The sequence below is a fragment of the Rissa tridactyla genome, chromosome 2 (genome assembly GCF_028500815.1).
Source record: "Rissa tridactyla isolate bRisTri1 chromosome 2, bRisTri1.patW.cur.20221130, whole genome shotgun sequence".
Lineage (NCBI taxonomy): Eukaryota > Metazoa > Chordata > Aves > Charadriiformes > Laridae > Rissa > Rissa tridactyla.
In genome coordinates this window covers 71767900-71789731 of record NC_071467.1, presented here as the reverse complement: position 1 = coordinate 71789731, position 21832 = coordinate 71767900, and the positions used below count along the sequence as shown (strand labels likewise).

General features: G+C 40.8%; 1 protein-coding gene across 3 annotated transcripts in view; it reads right to left on the bottom strand.

Annotated features, from left to right (window-relative positions):
* EPB41L4B (erythrocyte membrane protein band 4.1 like 4B) overlaps positions 1–21832 on the bottom strand; it is a 180049-nt gene that overhangs the window by 81012 nt on the left and 77205 nt on the right. For 2 of the 3 annotated variants that reach the window (XM_054192140.1, XM_054192141.1), the window contains exons 7-15: positions 19206–19326; positions 18486–18573; positions 17351–17439; positions 16532–16601; positions 16190–16359; positions 15981–16090; positions 13875–13905; positions 13332–13365; positions 12204–12271 (exon numbers count right to left, since the gene is read on the bottom strand). In XM_054192140.1, the coding sequence (XP_054048115.1) occupies positions 12204–12271; positions 13332–13365; positions 13875–13905; positions 15981–16090; positions 16190–16359; positions 16532–16601; positions 17351–17439; positions 18486–18573; positions 19206–19326 (781 nt within the window). Of the gene's footprint in view, positions 1–7594; positions 9434–12203; positions 12272–13331; positions 13366–13874; positions 13906–15980; positions 16091–16189; positions 16360–16531; positions 16602–17350; positions 17440–18485; positions 18574–19205; positions 19327–21832 lie in introns of those variants that run through there. The other variant, XM_054192142.1, reaches the window with a different exon arrangement.

Sequence of the window (21832 nt, the reverse complement as noted above, 5' to 3'; positions counted from 1 at the left end):
AGTAAAGGAGAATTTGTATCACTAAAACCAAACCTATGTTGGTTTTCTTTTTTTGCTGCATCCTGTAACCAAGACCTCCTTGCTGGCCAGAACTGGCTTCCTAAACTGTGAGAAGTATAACTAAAGCTGACACAGCCGTTACGCTTCCACGTTCTGCCCTGACACCACCAGATGAGCCGGTCCATTTGCACCCTTTAGGGAAAGCCTGGAGAGACGTGCTGCAGGTATCTCTCCCCTCTGCCAGGGATGATCAGCAGTCCCCATCCATTCCTAGGGACATCTCCAAAAGCAGAGCAGGCAGCCAGCAGCCTTCTCCCAGACAGAAAAACCAACCTTGGAAGGAAAGACAAAATGGTGAAGGGGAAGTGGGTGTTCAGAAACGGTGACAAGAGCGGGGAGAATTTCTCCTGTAGGAGATGAAAGTATGTGCAGCAGCTTCCTGCATTGCAAGATGCTGAACTAAGTTTTGAAGCAGGAGTAATTTGGAATTCTCCACAAGAACAACAGAGCCTGTGGCAAAGCATGTTCTAATAAAATACCAAGAAACAAATCTCAACTCAACAAAGCCATTGTCCTCACAGATTTCAACTTATCTCCATAAAGATCATTAAAAAAAATACTGCCTTGCAAAACTGTCGTGCAAAATATGCCCACTGGGGAACTCAACTTGCTTTTCTTCATTCACAAATGGTTTTAATTAATGATAACGATAGCTAAAGATATTTAATCACCTGTCAAAAAAATTCATTGTCCCAGATGTCCTTGCAGATGAGAAAAACTCTGAAAAGCAGACACAAAATTTTCTAAGACAGATGAAATCCTCCCCCAGGTCAGTGCTGCCTTCCCCTTTCAGTCACAGGCAGCCAATGTATGCCTGGCCTTGGGAAATAAAACAACTAATCCAAGCAAGCCAAGTCAGGTTAAAATAGGAGCAAAACCAACAGAGGAACTTAGGCCTCCAAGACAGCTTGCAGCTGATCTTGGGTTGCAGCCTTTTCCACCACTTAACCCATTAAATAACTCAGGTCCTCTGAGCTAAACACATCCCTGTCTCCCTCTCTCCCTTCCTCAGCATGACGTACCTGCCAGAGCATGCAGACAAGAGAAGCAGGCACAAGTCTGATGCTTAGCTAACAGAGAACACAAGAAACCACGGGATGTGACAGAAGAAATTGCTGGACATAACAGATGAAAGCGCAAGCAGCTAACAAATGTTACAGAGCGTGCCCTGAAGGATTGCCGGATTTCACAGGTGAAGGGAGAGCTACATGACAAATGGCCAAACTTCACAGAGCACTGAAGAGGAGTCTCAGGGATTTTTTGGCGAAAAAACCTTGCAAGGCCAGCACTGCCTAGGAAACCATATCAGTAATACACATAAGGTCCAAACTACCTAGGTAGCCGCAGGAAATTTGAGCACGGACTGGGAGCACTGCATGGAAAAAGCAGGGGTAACTGAGAGGAAACAAGAGAAGGGAACGGGAGAATCCGTGTGCATCAGGGAAGAACAAGCATGGGAAAATGGAGAGAAGGGGGAGGAAAGGGACCAGCCACATGTAAGCAAGCTGCTGGTCAGTATGCTTGGCTGGTTAAGCTTTAATCACTGCAGTCTAGGTCATCTTCTTAACTGTAGTCCTAGTTTCTGTGGGGGTCTATGCCTAAAGGATTGAGCTCTCTGTGCTGCCCCATGTTTGTGTGCTGCTGTTTGTGTCTGTGGGTGCTGGTAAAGGCACTGCTCTCCACCCCTTCTGCTCTGCATGGCTGGTTGAATGTGTGCTCTGTGTGTATTTACATCTCTGGAATACGTGCTCAGCATCTCTACAGGCTGGTCTCAGAAACCAGGAACTACAAACAGCAGCCTCACATCTAGCAGATTAGGAAGGTGAAATCGCTTTAGCCTTAAAGCCAATCCACTGGATTTGGCTTCCCTTAACAATATGATCCCATCTTACAAAATATTTCTGTCTCTGTCCCTACAGAGCTGAAAATCCTTGAAAAAAACCCATGTTTTTAAAGAAATTAATCACACTGTAGAAGTTCCATGCTTCTAAATTATTCAGATTCTGAATGCTGCTAATGGCCTACAAAGAAATATGCAATCTTCTGCATTTTCAGTAATTTGCCGTAACTTTAAAGTCCAGCGTAAACATACCTGACACTATTACCACACAAATGACTTCAGTTTAGATTACAGAATTTTGCCCTTTTAACACGTTACCAGTAAAGCCACTGAACAGGTACAGTGTGCAGCAAGTAAAAAACTCTTACCGACACAGGACAGAATTTTTCACTTAGTTGCTCAGAAGACAGTATTAATAGCTAAGAGTAACAAAAGCAATCGCTCAGCACAGCAAGGGCTTTCTTATTTACAAACTTGCAACCTGTCCTATCTCTGTTCTCGCTGCAACACTTGGGCAACTCATCTGAGTTACAGCAAGAAACTTAGTTTTATCTTAAAAGCAATTTTCAGACTTTTTTTTTTAAAGTCAGAAATTGCGAATGCGAGACACATTAAATACAACAAGAGAATCTGCAAATGAATGATAACAAACGGAGCCCTCCTGGACTCAAAATTTTGAGACAGAAGCAGCATCCAGTTTTACATTCAAGTTCCTTGAAGCCTTGCTTCAAATCAGCCTTGCTTATTGATTCAGCGAGATCCAGGTGCTGAAGACATAGACACTGAAGTCTCAAAGCTCCCTTGCCTTTTTCATTCCTCTTCTCCATTCCCAGAGTCTCCATCAGACTTCATTGCTTTTCCTTTTCCTCCCATTGCATGTTCCACTGTAAAACTCTGCTTCTCCTAAACCCTCTACTTGAGCTTTTTGTTTCCCTGGCCCATTTTTTTTTTTCCTGAGCTCTTCCTTCTTTCCTGTCTGACTCCTACACTCCTACTGATGAGAAAGACTCGGCTCAGGGACACCAAGATGCTGGCCCTGCTGCCTGCCAACAAGGCCTCACAATTCAGGGCCTCAGCCCCTGGAGATGAGAAAGAACACAGCAACTTTGTCATCTGTTTAGCTACTGAGTTCATGGCTACATCACCACACAATTTAAAGAGCACTGGAGATGTAGTGATGTTTTGTATTTCTACTTCTCTAAGGTTCTCAAAGTTGCAGAAATTGGTAATGGCAGGTAAACCACTGCAATTATAATTCCAGCACAGGTTGTTATGGGTTTAGTAGAGAAAAAATTTTTTATAAAGAATAGCTTCTAATCTGGAGTATTGTACTCAATTACTACTAATTAGGTGTGGCTACTTCTTTCATTTTCTTCAGGATGCAAGAAGTAAAAGATGTTTTTCATTGCCTCATTTAAAAAAAAATATTGTTTCTTATAATCTTTCAACATATGAAATTGCTAAGCTATGAACTACAGGTTTTCCAAACCGTTCTTATTTCAAACATCTGTTCTTGCTTAATTCAATACATTTTCACCTTTGATATGATGAGCTACAGGTTTTGCTGTTTGATAGTTTAAAGCTGACAGTCACGCTACTGTAAGGAAAAGGAAGAGGAAAAACCAAGCACATTACAAAGACAGAAAGTACAAAAACCAATTAGAAGTGGAAACATAATTGTGGTGGCAATTTGAAAACAACCCTAGGGGCATTTCCACTGGTTCTCCAATAGCCTTAGCTCAACATTAACCCATTAATCTTATTTTTAAATTGGAAGATTCCTCAGTTCTCAGAAGGTATGATGGCTGAGGCAGTCATCATGAATGCTTTTTCTGCCAGAGAGAAAATGAACTGGATTTCTTCTGAAAAGACACATGCAACACATGATGGAAGAAAAGACACCACCAGACCAAAAGGAGTAGTCCCACAGAGTCAAGAGAAAGCCATTATTCCAAAAACACAGAACAAATAAGTAACATTGGGTCTAAGATATCAGGCTAGTGGAACTTCCCGTCTCCACCAATGTTCCCTCTGTGCCAAGTCTGCCAAGACTCAATCTGGAAAAAAAATCACCATCTTAGGAAAGCATGACTTCTTCCTCCGGTTCAAAATCAAACATTATTCCATGCTGAAATTAAAAGCAACATGCAAGTTATTACAGATGTGTTTGCATTTTCTGTAGCAGCCTATTAATATGTGCAATGGACGGTGCAGAGAGGCTTGATTTGTGAACTTTACAACTAAATTCAGATTACCACTTATGAAACCAACTATTTGAAAATAAGTTGTTTTGCTTTAAAGGATAGTCATGAAACAGTCATTAGTAAGTAGTTGAGAGCAGCATTTAGTCTGCTGAAGCTTTATTATTGGAAGTGACTCATATCAAGGGAGGAACTCCAGCCGAATCAAGTTTTTATCTGTTTGCTGTGACGCAGCGGCAACAAGAGCAATAGCACAGACTCAGAAAGGTAGCCTATTTGGCCAGTCACTTCAAGGTACAACAGTATGTGGAAAACAAGGGCAGCTGAACAAGGTCTTCCTCATTATCACACACTGCTTTGCAATGTGAGAGACAGAGAGAAAGGTGTGGTCTGTCCCTTCACATTATGTTTTTTCTTACCTATTTTGACAAGTGTTGTTTTTGTCCAAAAGCTAGACCTTTCTATGTGTCTGCTGCCTGCTAAGAAAGGAAGACCGATTTTCCTGCAGGCTAATGCTAAAACTTGGGAGCATGCCTAACAGCACTGTTTTTCCAAGCACTTGCAGTTTGAACGTAAAGTAGGAAAAAGTATTTATTCTGAAACAGTTTGAAATCTCTGTCCTCACACTGTAGGACAAGTTTGGCCAGGGTGCAGAGGCTGGACCAGCAGAGTGCTAGTTCAAGATGGCCCTCAAAGGGATTCTTGGCTGGCATAGTCTTAACAAAAAAGCTGGGGTCCTGCTGGATCAGTCCCTTTTCAAAGCACAATATACGCAGCCTGAGATCAATTTGAAAAAAATACAGTTCCCATTTTATGTCCATTAATGCAGCTGGTCTGTAGTAGCTCTGGCTCAAAGAGTCTCTTTGGCTACCATAAGCAATGCTGCAATGGCAGCTTTCCCCTGCAGGACTGCTTTCCTTAGTTCTCCTTTGTGAAGTAAGAGGAAAACCACTTATCATCAAGTCTTTCCAGAGATCTGGTCTGTCAGGTTAGATGAACGTCCATTGAAACTTCTCTCCTTCGAGCTAGGCAGTAGTAGCCTGCCTGCTTGATACACAAACTGGAATGACTGGTGGAAAACTTCCTCTGAAAACACGATTGCGGTGCTGAACTGTCTTCCTCCTCCTCCTCAGAGGGTTCTATCTAACCAACTTTGATGCCTGAGAAGCAAGTAATATACTCAATTTCATTTTTTCCCTTAGACGTTCCCCAGCTCATTTCTTGCCAGTAGCTGAAGTTCCATTTTCAAAATTACTTGCAAGTTCTAACACTCTTTCTCTTGCAGCCTCAAGAGACGTCTTCTGCAACACTCATCCAGAAGGAAGGAAAACTGACATTTGACATCACAAGGCTATAATATATGCTTTGTTCTAATCCACAATGTGAGAAAGCACCCTCCTTTTGGTCAACTTGCACATGGGTTCACTGACAAAAGGGTCTGGAAGGACTTGTTGATTCTTTTTAAGTGTGCAAACCCTTGGACTGCCAGCTTTGGAAATGCATTACAAAACCTGATCCCTTTGTTCATTTTGCCTGTGACTCACATCAGCTGGAGAAAAATAGCTCAAAATGGAAGTTTAAAGAAAAAGCCCACACTAAAACAATTTCCCGAAAGTGACAACGCTTTCAGTATTGTATTTCAGTATCATATTTCAGTATTCAATATTAGTCATTAGTTCACGTGCCAGGGCCTGGCTTGGGCTGAAGAGCAATGTATTTCAGCCCCAGTTACAGATGTGGTATTGCCAGCTTTTCGAATCCCTCACCAGTTCCTGGGGGAGAGGATGGATGCAGGATTGCAGAGTTATTACATGTCAAAAGCAACTCCCCTGCAAATCCGAATACGCAGAGTGGAGTGCCAGGCCTGAGCTCTGCTGGGGAAGAACTGGTTTCCAGCTTTATTAAAGGCAGGACTAAGGCATGCAGAGAGACGATCAGAAGATACTCTCAGCCAAGATGTGTCAAACAATTCTCCAGAATGTGGAAGAACGCGGCCGATTACACACAGAACTTCAGATCAGTGTAATTTCTCAGATGCCTAGCGCTGTATCTCACACACACCATCCCCCCCCCAAGCCAGGTTGATGCGAGGATAGTGTTTATCACCTGCAATCAGATTACAGAAGAGTTTCTAGGTGTATGCTGGACTTGTAAAAAGAATATTTTCGACTTGCACAATGACTAGACTTTAGAACAGGGTGGAGAAAGTTGGCACGCACAGTTCAACAGGCACCCCTGAGAACCTGCTTCATCTGTACTCAGAAGGTGGTACCTCCTGCAGGGAATTTGCAAGGCTTTTTTTTTTTTTTTTTTAAATTTCCCTGTATATTTAGAACACATTCAAAATGTGTTGATTTCTCTCTACCTAGAATGACTGAATAACATGCTCTTTAGTAAAAAATTGGCGTGGCATCTCCTCCTGAGGAACTCCTAGTTAAAATAATTCAACACAATGTACAAACACTCACATACCAGGGCTATCAAGTCCCTGCACTGAGTTTGTGCATCTATAAACTACCAGTGGCTTCCTGTAGCAGCTTGAATCTAGGATGTAGTACAGCTTTATATCGCCAGAGTTTTCCCAATATTTGTTTTTAAACAAAAGGTGCTACTACCTTTAACAGCTGAGTTAACCAAGCATTTCCCACCTTTTTCCTCTCTCCCCTCTCCCCACATAATTTGGTTTTCACCTGCAAAGTTTTGTGTTGCTTCAAACACCAAAATGTATTCCTAAAAAAGACCAAATTTTATTCCTAATGTCACAAGGCCCGTTATTAGTTGCTTGTTGAAAACAGTACTTCGTAAGTAATGAGTGTGCTAATTTTAGGAAAAAAAGCCCACCAAATATGCTTTTAAATTTAAAGCTTCTTATTTGTACTACCAAGTTCAGTGCAGGGGTAACTGTATCTACCTTTGTTGAGGTGACAGAAGCCGCAGGGGTCAGTCAGAGCAATGCTGGCGTCAGAGAGGAAACAGGTAGAAACGCTCCCTCTTCCCAACCGCATCCCAGCCCATTTGCTACAAGAAGCCAACTAAGACTAGAGCAAGGAAGGAGAGAGAAATGGATCTCTTCTTACCTATCTGATCGCTCGGTGACTTTGCTGGTACAGATTTCTGCAGACAGCAAGGAGGATGTGGGATGAGAAAGCAAAAGGGAAGCGCAGAGTGCATGAGCTGCTTCTCCAGAGCAGCGGAATGACAAGTGCTTCCCTTGGGGTGACACACACAACTGCAGAACACACAAGTCCCACAGGTTGTTCTTCACCCCTGAGCAGACCTCCGGCACGAGGCATTTTAACACTAAAGGACTGGTTTAGGCCTTGTGCTGTCTTTTCTTGAAATCTGCCAGGGAGATCCCTCATTCAGTGCAGCTTCAGCAATAAACCACAGATAACAACACGTGATGAAGAGGAACACTGACAATAAACCACACAGAATCCAATGAAGTTATATGACAAGAATGATACTGTATTATGAATGTAGGTGTGTGAATCATGAAGCAACAATGCTTCACTTTAACATGAGTATTCAAAAAAAACTCCAGAGGGCATTCAGAACAGCAACTAAACTAGGCTCTCGTCCCAATGACTCCAACAAAGTTTCTCTTTCTTCCTTTCCCAAATAAAATGCTGCTGAAACAGAGGAACACTAGCCTGGGGAAACTGAAGTCAGCCTCTGTGATTACCCACCTTAGGCTTCCTCGGGCATTTTCACATCTCAGTGCACAATTGCTTTATTGTTTCCCCCTCCCTCTAGAGACTGCAGTGAAAATGTTGATCCAGCACAGCATTAGTGATTCCAGGGCAAAACAGGTACAAGTACAAGGTGTATCATATCTACCCACCCTCCCCCAAAATCTTTCAAAAATAAATAATGCATCATAACCAGAATAAGAAGATTGAAAATTTTTATTTGTACTTAGCACATACAGGAAAGATCAAAACAAATATTAAAAGATAGCATTTGTAAACAAATATATTTCACAAAAAGTTATACGCTATCAAATTTGCTCTGAAAAAATTCATGGTTATAGCTGTTTACGAAGGTATATTTATCAAAATCAAGTTAAAAACTACTTCATTTTTTAAAATATCCCTAATGAAGATTCATTCATTCCAACAACTTCAGAGAGACCACAGATGTATGGCCTAATTTAAAACAAATGCATGAATGAAGATGGCACTACGATTTCCAGTTTTAAAAAAAAAAAAAAAAAATCAAAAAAAAAAAATCGGCAAGTGATCAAAATGCCAGCCAAACCTATTTAAAGACCTAGGTTTGTAAAACATACATTCAACTTTGCGAATGTCTAACTTAAAAAAATAGAGCTATTTCACTGGGATCGTCCTCATCTTGTAGTGTACCGATCACGAGCTGTGCTTTTGAATCCGCTCAGAGGAAAGTTACCAGTAGGTAGTTTTATGCAATTGTGTAGTTCACTTCCATAATCACATTAAAAATAAGAAGACAGCAGCACCCTTTTAGCAAGGATTCATTTTTAACATTCTTGCTTTTATAGCAGCAGGTATGGTTTTGGGGGATGCTATCAATATAATCAGTAAGTCAAAAAAGGAATACACATACTCTGTGAAGCTTATTAGAGTGTTCTTTCCCTATACTTGTTTTCAAAGTTAGGCAAGCACCTCTATTTTTCTGCAGAACACAAAAATTAAAAACAAATGACACCCAAACCTATGACTAACTCAGTAGGCTCCCTTTGTTGGTGGTCCACAAGCCATTTTGATTGCCAGTGCGTATTCTGTTCCTTCCTCCCTCCAATCTCCTATTTGTCTGTCAACTAAAAAAGAAAGTTTCTCAAACTTCATCTATTAATTTGACTCAAAAGAAACAATAAAAATAACTGAGGCACAAATGGCTGATCTTCAACAGCAGGTAGAGGGTCACAGATTTGAAAGTACAGTAGAACGTACATCCCCAGAAATATTTCTGGTCTCGGTGCACTGAGAATTCTTACCGGCTTTCACAAAAGGTTTTTCAAGATTTTTACAAAGATACGGAAAATACTTTTCCCAAGAATGTCCATGAACACACTAAACAAGGATGGATGTACATACAAAGACACACACTTTATGCACAATACACTTTGAACATACTGCAGACAGACAAGGACCACGGAATGCAATGATCGTCTAAGATGGCAGGTGAAATGAAGGTGACTGTTTTTCAGAGAGTCGTCATGAGTTTATCTTGGTACACCATACTTTGGACTCCTCCTAAATTCTTCTGGTTCTGCTCCTGGATATACCGTAAATTGCTGTCCTCTCCACTTGTGGGGGGTTTCCAATATGGCCTGTCATCATGATAGGGTGGCCTGTACCATTTGCACAGTGATTGGTTAGTGAGAGATGGAAGTAAACTTATGAGCGCTACACAGTTAACGTGAGTTCATCCAGCAAGTGCTAAGCATGCATACGGTGCGATGGGCAGCGACCAGTAAGGCAAGGGAACGGTGACAGACCTATAGGTCTGATGCAGAATCCACTGGGAATCTTTTAGCTGATTTCAAAAGGCTTGAAATCGGAGCTCAGTCATTAAAAACTCTCCCTGTCTTCAAGTGTTATAGACAAGCATCGTGCGTCACTGCCCCTGAATCCCAGAGGGATGGCGGGGAGGCAGGAGGAGGAAAACTACTATAATATAGGAAATGACACAGGAAAACTAAATGCGTACAACAAACAAGTAAAATAACCCATATATGCAAAAAGTTGAGATCATGAAAATATATCCCTAAGGCCTGAAAAATTAAGAAAGGCAATCCTATTCAGGATGAAATGTAAATATTGCTGTTTGTTCAGCACTGGTGCAGTTAATTACTCTGAAGCAGCCTACAAGTTACATAGCCACATTTTGTTAAGACAAACAAGTCTGGAGTCTATGGCTACTACAGGCATTTCTCTGTGCCTATGTAGTGAAACTTGCAAAAGTACTAAAAGGAAAAATATTTTTTCCTTATTTGTTCATTACTTATTGCTGCTTAGAGATATTAACCTCAACCATTTCTACAATGTCTCCTGAATCACTGCAGTGGGGAGTAAATAAATAAATAAAAATTTTCAACGGTAGGTAGGAAACAACAATATTTAAGATTTCCTTATTACCAAATTGAAGTTGCACTTTTTATTTGGGCTTTCTTTCTTTTTATTTTCTCAGAAGACTGAACATTAAGTTAACTGCAAACAAATAATTTCGCTGAAAGGATTTTACTAAGACGACCGAGACACAATTCCACATATTATATCACAAATTATTCAGAAAACCTCCATACATAACACGTATTGCACAGGTAGCTTCATTTCAGCCCTTGGCCCATTCTAGACTTGCAGGCCCAGCAGAAAGACCAGCAGAAAGAATTTCATGCATCTGTGGTCTGAGCTCAAGTTCATTGTCAGATGGATTAAACTTTCCCAAATCAAGCTATCCAAGATGTTAAACATCCAAATCATCCACTTTTACTCCACGTTAGAATAACTTGAAGCTCCCACTTTAACCACACATTTGAAGCTCCCACTTTAACCACACTTTTAAACACTTCTACCTGACCGGGACAAAAATTCTGAGCACCTTTTCTACAGAGCTTGCACGACTGAGCTTTTAAGTCTGTTTTTGAGACTTACAAGCCTAGCTATAAAAAAAGCCATTGTTCATATTTCACTGACCTTAATCTTTGCCCAGGCAGCAGAGGGGCTGAAGGGGGAGGTTGTCTACACACATTACAATACGTTCTTGTGCTTATTTCAATATCACTCTGCTCCAGGGTGAACTATTTGGCTTTAAAATGTTACAGGCTAGCATCATAAGTGAAGAAATCTTTAGAAAAATTTCAGCAAAACCTCAAAAGATTTATAAAATTATTAACCTCTCTTGGAAATCACACTTTTGTAATGTGAAATTGTACATTTTAAATCACATACTAAAAAAAAAAAAAGGACAAGTAAACCCTAAAACCAGGAAGAATCTTGAACATAAAGTACAGGCAAAGTTAATTACCTAATTTAAAGCCTTCTGTTTCTAGCATAAATTTAGTATGTCCTTTACTGCTGTATGCTAGGAATTTTGAGATGACAATGAGCATATCTGCTTCTCTGACGAGTAAGTATTTCTAGTAACATATTTGCTTTTTTCCTGCGTTCCCAGACTCAAACTCAGACCAAATTGTCTTTTCATGCATTTTAAACTCAGCCTCATCTCCAGAGGCTGCCTACACTAAGAATGCAGTCTACCCATTCTGATGTAAGAATATAAAGATAAAAATGTAAGATGAATAGGAAAGACGACTAGGGTATTGGTATTTTTTCAGTCAAGATGGTAATTATTCGTCTAAAAAACTGAGTAACCTAAAAAGGTTCTGGTTTATGAGGATAAAATAGCATCTGATTTTTTATCATGTGTACATGCACAGACATGTATCCACCTGCAGAAGAGTGCCTCCAGTGTGAGTTCCACCAAGCTGGTTCAAACTTGGACTGAGTTTCTTCCAAAATTTCTTTTCACTCAATTTCTCTCATTACTAGTTACAAAATAAAAATGTATGCAAGAGGATAGCACAATAGCACATAGAGGAATGCATTTCTGAAACAGTTCTCAAAACCTCAACGTTATGTTTTCACTAATTATCTGTAAAGGGTCTGATACATTGTTCCATGTACATGTTATTTTTCCATATACATTTCTGCAAAAGACTAAAAAAGTGCTGCAATGCAAGGATCTGTTCACTCATAACTTAACTTTACCCTAAAATGAGTTTCTTCTTTGTCTTAGGAGATTAAACGCTGATCAAATTGCAATTAGTTTTATTAAAGCTACTGAGCACGTTCCCATCCGACATACTCCCTACAGAAATACACTAAAGTTGTATTTCAAATTCTGAATCAAAAATCAACCCGAAAAAAATTTTCATCAAGGAGATTAGGACATTGCAAAGCAATATCTAAACTGTTATTTAATACTGCCTCTACATCACATATTTCTGAATTCTGTTTGCTTTTCACGTGCAGAAAATTGCCCAGTATGTCCACCAAAGCTTCAAGCCAACAGATCAAGAAAGAAGTAGTCATCTTTTTCACAAAGTGAAGATTGCTTACCTTACATTCACAGGTGTATGTGGATGCCAGTGTGGCTGAGCAGGATGTATATTAGGATGATACTGTGGCTGCAAATGAAAAGATTGAACCCGGTTAATGAAATCATATAAAAACTCCCTTTTAACTCTAACTTTTTATTTTCCTGGGGCAATGGAACATGCTCCCTGTGAGCCCTAGAAACCCCACTGTTTCAGACCTCCTCCCATGCCATTTAGGATACACACGAGACCTCTTGGTGATGAGCTCGCTTATTAATACACGCTTATGGGAAAACGCACAGAAAATTGCTTTTCTGTTTGAGAGACAACCTGGCACATCTACTGCTCCTCATAAGAAAGCACATAAAAAGAATGTCAGCTTTAATCAAAGGTGGAGAGTGAGAAAGGTTACTACTACAATAGCAGTCAGTCTTCAGGAGGTCACCTATCTTTGGTGACCTACCTTTTGGCATTTGTCTCTCATATCCGTAAGATCTTGAGGAGAAACAGCGAAAAAAAATCACCGGTGAGGCTTTTAACAAAAACAAGTGTTAAGAATAAATTCTTATGCACACGCTCACTTTGGATGAAAGCATGGCTTGCTTTCCCAGTAGGGAAAACTGAGTAAAGTTTTTCCTTGCAGTGTAAAAGGGAGCTTGTTTAAAAAAAAAAAACAAAACAATAAACAAACATTTGACCAGCAACGAACTCCTTAAGTGTTGTGATAGGGGAAGATAATTCCAACTTTCCAACTTTGAACTTGTTGACATGGATCACCCAATGTGAGAGGCTGCTCTAGACAAAAGCGTTGCTCACAGAGCAGTCTCCTGGGGCCCGTCATATTCACAAGTCCCAGAAGTTTTAACCTGTGATTTCACAGAAAGGGAAGGAAATAGGGTGGCAAATGGAGCATATTCAGCTTGTAGAGCATCCAAGAATAGGGGGGAAGAAAGAGAAAAGAGTCCTCCCCACCCCTCCGGTTTGCCCTTAACTCCCGGTGTGATGCTGTTTATTTCTGAACCACCTCAGAGAATCTCACCCGAGTAAGGAAAGGGGAGCAGACCAGCTGTACTACTGAGAGACAGGAAAAATATTTACCATTAAATAAGAAAAATAACAATATTCTCCTCAACAATTGTTATGCTCTTACCTGGTAGTTATGGACTTCAGGAGTATTTTTAGCACTAAGGGAGAAAAAAAACAATTAGCTTTTATATAATTAGAACATCTATGGCACAATTTCCTATAGTTCAGGGTTCTACTCTACAGGGAATTATTAGAGTGAAGTAAAATTCATATTCTTAAGGACATCAATTTTTTATTCAAAATATACACCACAGCAATTAGGGTGCAAGAAAGAGGGGTGCAAAATTTTTTTCTTCATTTTACGTTTACAGAACAGGAACAAAAAATGCGAGATAAGTAAGCACAACAGCAACAAGTAGAAAGGAAACACAATTTACTTTAGTCTGATCACAAACACAAAAAGAAAAAAGATTGAAAAAATGGAGGCACTTCAAGTCTTATAGGCAGTCCCCAAGAAGAATCTGGTGCTGCATAATGAGATCCCAAAGCAATTCATCCCACACCAGAGAATTTGTTTTGACAAATTCTAATGCAGAAATGGTCTTCAGAATCCTATTTGCCTGACAACAGCAACTGAGAGGTAGAGAGAACTTGGGCTGTCACTTACCACAGTTGTGCTGCTTTCACAGGATTGTTTGCTTAAAAAGAAACAAACAAAAAACCTTAAGACAGCCGAAAAAAAAACTTAACACATGTGAAGCATCAGTCATTTTGCAGCTATTGGGATGTTACACTACAGCTACATCCTCATAGACGCATTTGCACAAACGTGTCAGAATTGCAAGCGCAGCCCTGTGCTTTCTAGCATTCCTGTGTGAGTCCATAAAGCACGAGGCAGACACGAACCCCTCTCTGTTTCTGCAGGAGTCAAAGCCCACTAAAGATGACAGCGGACAAGAGTATTCTTCCCAAAAGTCACAACAGAAGGACTCGTGGCAGAGTGAGTTCTGCACAACCACAGCATTACTTTTCTCACCTTGCTGTAGCTGCCATGTCAATATCATTGAGAAATCAGAAGCTACCCCTCACGGCGATTTTGCATCTTAGAGAAACCAGAGTATTCCTGAAGTTGGTAATGGCCTGTGTCTCATTACAGTGAATGGTGGTAGCCAAAAAAGCCCATCAGTTGGGAATACAGCAAGGCACTGAGCAATCTTGAGCAACAAGGTCTTGGCTTGTGCTTTGGACAGGCTGGATGGAACGGTGAAGAAGGCAGCTGAATAACTGGGATGTATCGTTTCTTTTTCCTGACAAACAGTATATTTTTTCAAGAGCGTTGAAAAACTGCTGAGTGATACAGCTGAAAATCCAAGCGTCTGCTGAATTCAGAAAATGGATGACAAACTTCATGAGGCACGGTAGAAGTCTCAAAGAGTCTGAGGTAGGACAGAATCCAACGCTTGTGGGCTGCAACTAGGTACAGGTCTTAATGGCCAAGAGATGTGCGAAAGACAATAATCTAAAGGGAGTTTTTGTACTAACTTAACGAGCATGCTGTTGAGCTCTCTGGAGGGAGATCATCTGCGTATGACAGCAGTTCTGCCTGGCTGCCATGCACAGAGAACTAAACTGAACATAAGCCACACTTTCTCTCCTCTCCCCCATCTCACAGACATAAGTATGGAAGCACTGAAACACAACCTGCAGGTCTGACAGATCCTGTTATGGTAAAAATAAAATTAAAATAATCTATTCTTTCACTTATGAAATCATCCCCACTTACCATATAATTGACTCTCATGTATCACATAACAGTATCTCACAAAATTAATAAAATTTGCATTTCCGTAAAAAACTGACATACAGTAAGGAAGGGGGTGGAGAGGATGTTACAGCCTCTAGAATGCATGCATGCAGACTTGCTACCCTTTTCCCCCCGTTGTACATGAGAAATAAAAATGCCCCCATAATACCACAGGGACTTTTCATGGAACTGAGGTTCTTATTCTAGGAATGCAAAGGAGTGCCAAGACACCCCAAGGGAATGTCAGCCCACCCTGCTCCATACAGCATAGACCTCCAGCCTCAAGTAACACGAAATTTAGAGGGAGTTGCTTTGCAGTGTTCCTTCCTAGGTTTTTCTACAAGGAATAAAAATCTTACCTCAAGTTTTGAAGGACAAATGACAAAACCAAAAGGGAAATCAATTCCTTGCCATTCCACTCAAATTCAGCACATCTCAAGTCCCAGAGAAAGCTGGTTAAGGTCAGAGTCTGGGTAGGCGAATAATATGCCACTGCAGTCAGCAAAGCAGCAACAACCGCATGATGAGACTGCTCAATAACCCTAATACTGTCTGGCTAGATTAGCAAGTCAGTGAGGCTTTTGGACACTGCTCCACTCTACGTCACAAACGCCCTTCTTCACAGAAAACGTATACATGCTTTCCCTCATTGAGTTTGATGCAACTTTTCTTCCCTGCTCAAAGCAGCAACAAAAGAAACCACAGGTACCTCCTTCTCCACAGATGGGGGGTGGAAGGACTAGGTGTAGACAGAGATTAAAGACGGTAGATATGAACAATAGACTCTGACTTTGGAGAAAAAAAACCAACAACAAACCAAACACCACATGCACATTCTGATTTTTAGGTGGTCTGCCATGGTTTTCTTTTTATACTATGGTACAGATTTTATGGTTGTAATATGACATTTATATGAGTTAACAGGACACCTACATGACCAGTTCAGTGAACACATGTACAAATACTTACCCTTAAAAGTTGAATGCCTTCGAGAAGGATATCGTTTGCTGGGCCTTCTTTCAAACGTACTAGTTCTACGTAATCTCGTCCCATGTGTTGCTTGATACTCTGTCCGCCCACTTGAAATACAGAAATAAAGTTAACTACTGCCTCTTGCTGAGTGCTGTACCTCCTCCTTTGCATAAACACAAATATATTGCTGTTACTTCACTAAATACCTGAATCTGAAGCGTGATCCCAGCCTTATGAAGTCGGATCTACTAGATTTACTATTTGCTGGGGCTCGCAATCTGAAGAAAGCATGGTGCTCCACTGCACACTTCCACAAATGTTTGCACGTTTTGGCACTGTCTAACCGGAAAACAAATGTGTGCTCTTGCTCTCTGCCCTAAATGCAGAAACAAAAGCTTTGGAAGTTGGCATGCATGATATTAGTTACTGTCCTTCGTAGGAGAAATACAGCCTGGGCCAACAGTGTGCTGAGCCTCCCTTGAGCTCTTACCAGCCTGAGCACACAACACACTTTGTTGGATCAGGCCCAAGTAAGGGAAGAAAGTTACCTGTTCATCATCTTCTACAACCACAAGTGTTAGTTTGCTCTTTTTAAAGTCCATTTTTGTGATTTTAGGCCTAAACACAAGAAGCAAAAAGAAAATTAATGGAAAAATATCATTTTGTAATCTAGGAGAATCCTCCAAAATGTATGAGTGATCTGCAACCCTGGAGCACTTAAGGAATCATAATAAAAGTATGATTTCCTGGAAATGGGACTATTTTTCACCAAATATTTTGCATTCGAGAGTGGTACTTCTAACCAGGCCAATTTACCTTCAGATGTAACCTTGATCATAGAATCATAGAATAGTTTGGGTTGGAAGGGACCTTTAAAGGTCATCTAGTCCAATTCCCCTGCAATGAGCAGGGACATCTTCAACTCGATCAGGTTGCTCAGTGCCCCGTCCAACAGAAACTTGAATGTTCCCAGGGATGGGGCATCTACCACCTCCCTGGGCAACCTGTTCCAGTGTTTCACCATCCTCATAGTGAAAAATTTCTTCCTTAGATCTAATCTAAATCTACCTTCTTTTAGTTTAAAGCCATTACTGTTTGTCCTATCGCTACAGTCCCTACTAAAAAGTTTGTCCCCATCTTTCTTTTAAGCCCCCTTTAAGCATTGAAAGGCTGCAATAAGGTCTCCCTGGAGCCTTGTCTTCTCCAGACCGAACAACTCCAACTCTCTCAGCCTGTCCTCATAGGAGATTGATATTTTAACTTTGTAGATTCAACCTACATTACAAAATATAGTCAAGACCCCATTATGTAAAGGGGAGAGATCTCAGCATTTTAACAGAAAGGCATATAACACAAAAACAGATTACCAAAAGAATAAGCCTATTTTGTTGGCTCCTTCAAAGATCAATATGCCTGTTGGTGTCAGTCCAAGAGCATATTCACAACCATCTCTTCCCTGCAAGCAAGCACAGAATCAATAATCAATATGCCATTAGTAGTGTAAATCTTACTACAGTAGTATGTCAAAATCCATAGATTTTAAACTCAACAATAAGGTTTCCTTCTTTTTTTTTTCCACATTACAGAGCAGAAGAATATGCATCTGTATTGGGTGCAAACTGTCAGGTTTTGGCAACAGGGGGCTGCAGGGCGTCTTGTGTGGAAGGAGGCTTTGTTGTGTTCCAGATGGCTCTGACGGCCTTGGAAATGGTCCCTCACCAAGACTGCAGCCAGGGGAGACCACACCTTGGCTCACACGGGTTTAAGAGCAAGCAGGGGAAGGAGACACAAAAGGAAAAATTTAAGGGATGTGGGAAAAAGGCATGTGGAAGGGGGTGCTGTGGGGAACATGGCTGGAGACACTATCGTGGGAGGAGACTCTCCCTGCAGAAGAAGGTCCTTCTGGGGGACCATGGCCCAGGGGTGAGCCACACCACAAGAGGGACATGCTTAAGGGTCTGTCCCAGGGCAGGGACAACCCTGAGGGGCCATGGCACATGGATGCCTTACACTGGGGCAGGGACAGCCCTGAGGGACTGCAGCCCACAGGGAACCCCTACCAGGGCAAGGATGGCCCTGAGGGACAGTGGCCCATGGGCGACCCACGCAGCAGCAGAGGAGCAGTAAGAGGCACAGGTCAGCAGAGGAACACGAGTGAGAAGCAGGAAGCAGCACAAAGAAACTGTTGTGCAGATGACCCCAACCTCATGGGCTTGGGAGGGACAGAGTGTAACCCACAGGGAAAACAAGGGGAGCTGACATCTGGAAGAGGGAAGGAGAGGTGTTGGACTGAAGTTGAGCTGGGGATGGGGGAAGAAAGGTGTTTCTGTGCTTGTCTTTTTTTTTGGACAGAACCAAAATCAGTAATTAAACACTTATGTTAATTGGCAGTGTATTAAATTAAGTGAAATTCCCTGAATTGAGACTGTTTTGCCTGAGACAACATCTCTATTCAATGTTCTGACCCCACATGCATAAAATAAAGTATAACGTGGATCTTACCTTAACTACATGCATATCTACACCATACATTTCTAGCCATTTAGCTTTGTTCAAGTAGCACAATTCGGCCTGCGCCGGGCTCTTTCCCCTGCGAACATAAAATTTATTTAATACTTTATGGTAGGAAATTTTTGTCCGTTTTAAATGTTTAAAAATTTGTTCCTCTACCCCTTTTCTTTGGGCCCTCAGCCTAAATGACACTAAATGGTATTTCAAGCTTAGACTATGCTTTCACCCTATTCACTCCAAATGAAAATAAATCAGAGGGATGAAAACTGAAAAAGGTCTAACATTGCCAATAAGGACGAAAGTTCAGGTAAGACAGCGTCACCAAAATGTACTGTATTTATTAACAAAAGACAGGAAAGAAACTGTTTGCCATTACCCTGAACACAAAACTTTACGTGTGCATGTGTCAAAGAGAGAAAGAGAATTATTTCCAACTCAAACAGAAAAAAGATCAGCCTGCTTAAACTGCTATGAAATCCCCTAAAGAAAAACAAACAAAAAAAGAAAAACTCACCCTACCAATCTTCCCTAAATTACCGCTTGCCATTTCTAAGGAGGGGGAGGGCTCAAAGTCTGTCTAGAATACTTCTCAACTGACAAACATAATCGCCATTTTACGTCCGTTGAAGGGGTTCTCGTGGACATATTTGACAGTGGAAGAGAAGAAAACCTCCTGTTGCCAGAGACACCGCTCCCACACAGGTACCCTACCTGCACTCTTTCCATTTCTGAAAAATGTCAAATTCCATTGCTTCGGTCTGGTTTGGCGCAAACCTGAATTCAGACACGAGTTCTGGTGTGTGCTCTGGGTGCTCACACTCTCCCAGCTCAGCTGCAATCAGTCAGTTGAAAAATTAAAATCATAAAGATCATGGGATAACCAGAAACATTTAATTCCATAATCTCCACAAAGACAATGACAGTTTATAAATTTTTAAGTATGCCATACAAGAATATACTTGTACTGATATCGTAAGTTAAAAAAAGACAACCCACAAACTCAAACCAGATTGCACCGCAAAAGTCAGACAAACGCATTTGCAGGAGCAGTGTAAGGTTATGGTACAGAATTCTGACATTCAAGAACGTTAGAACTAAACCAGCTTAACTAAAGCTGCTTCTCTGGATTTTAAAGCATTTAAAGGAAATAAAGTTTCTATTAAAACCAAAAATCAATGCACTACTGTTTCAGAAGGGGTTACTTTGAAACCTCCTCTTGTTGCAATGAGGTCATACTTTTCATTCCAAAACACTTCCCATTCTATTGCATGCTTTGTTACATTACTGTTCGTGTCAAAACGTGAAGATAATACCTAGTATCAAGAAGCCAGTGATAAAAGTTGTGGGGTTTGGTTTTTTGTTTGGTTTTTCTTTTTTTTTTGTTTTGTTTTTTAAACCACAGTGGTGGTGTAATATTCAGATTAAGTCATTTGTAAGAAAAGAAATGCTGAAGTGTCAACATAATCGAGGTGTCACTTTCTACTTATTTACTTAGGACCTGGTATCTTCTTTTCTAGGAGCAGAACACTTTCAAACTCTACTGAGCTCAGCAGGAGATGCAAGCGCTGAGCATCTCAGTGATTTACGCCCTTAACTATCTTGTGCCTGCGACAGGCTTTGCTCCTGGAACCTCTCCGCTGTTATACAAAGAGGCTGCAACGTCACTGCCGAGGGACTGTCAGACAAACACCAGTGGCCAATGCACCGTTCAGCAATACCACCTGTCACCCGATACACGATGCAATTCCAAACCAGGCCTTTGTCAGTCGGTGTTTCTTGACTACTACTGCTATTACTACTAAAAATAAATAAATAATTACATAAAAAAAAAATCATAGAGGGAAATGAAATCCCTTGAAGAAAACAGTTCTATTGCTCCAGGGCAGTTTTACACATAACAGTTGCAAAAATTTCATTCACTCTCAGTCTTCCTAGCAGGTTACATTAGAATGTAGGAAGTACATTAAAAATGCAATCTGTTGACTGATAAACTTAACTAGGTGGTTTTGAGCATTCAATCTTCGCTACAACATTTAGCATTCCTGAAGATATTAAACAGACTGAGTTCACTGATGTTCGTTTCTAACTACTGACTCACGTACATTTTTTCCCTTCAATAGTAGTCTTCCATCGTGAGTTATACTATTCTTATCTATATGTCTTTAACAGAGATATCTCAGCTCTGCTGCTGTTTCATCTAAGTTGGAAGCCTATTTAACACAGCTGTTGCTAAGAAGTACTGGCAGTCCAGTCTCCAGTATATAAAAGGGAGCCACAACAAACACATTAGCAAAGAGGACTCCAGGGGAAAAAAAGTAGGAAACTGAAGTTTGATGTGTTGACAACTATCTAGGAAAAACATGGGAGATTTCTCTGGTTGTTAACTGAGCGAGAAGGCGGGGAATGAAGGCTGACTGTGCTGTAAAGAGGATGTGTAAGGAGGAGAAGAAGCATGAGCGTGTAGGACAAAAGATACACAGAGAAGTTAGGGCAGAAGCATTAGGTACAAGAAAAATATCACCCTTGTTTCTCGATAGCTGCACTTGCTATTTATTCACTTTCAGGCAAGGAAACGATGCCATCATTTTGACCTCTAAGAAACAGGTCTTGAAAATAAGAGCCAGTAAGAGCCTCATCAGCTCCCTGCACAGGGGAGAGGGGCGGTGGAGGAAAGAAGCAGCGTGTGCGGGGCTCCAAATGAGGATGCTCTCACTCCTGTCCTCCTGGTGGAATTCCTTTCCCTGAGCGGCTCAGCAGCACTTATATTTTTCAACACAAGGGCACAGCAGAGGACCCAGCTATTTGCGGCTTTATCACAAAAGTATTACGCTTTGGCATGCCACTCCTCCAGTCTTTTTATTTTTTTTGAGGAGGGAATGGCATTACATAATGCATTTCTATACATTATCTGTGTTGTTTATTAAACAACTACATAAACCGGGGGACATTTTTAAAAGGGAGTTTCCTAGAAAGTTTTTGAAAACTGAAAAAATGTGTTTATCTGTAAATATTGTTGATTCATTTACACAGAAGGAAAAAAAAAGTTTGCAGTATCCCATGAAGATGTGTTATAATCGACAACTCAAAATCTGGGAAAAAGTTTTCCTTTTCAGTTTAATTACCAGTTTCAAAAGTATACCTGGTTAAATACGAAAGCCACAGAAGACTAACGAGGTAGTTAAAAACTTATTCTAGCAGTGACAATTCAAGTTTGATTACGACCCTTCTGCAGATAATCCCTAAGCGAAGCATGCGATTATGTATCTGCTTCACACACTGCAGATCGATGCTATTGGCTACTGAAGTTCCTTCACGGGACTGGCAACAAACCAACAATT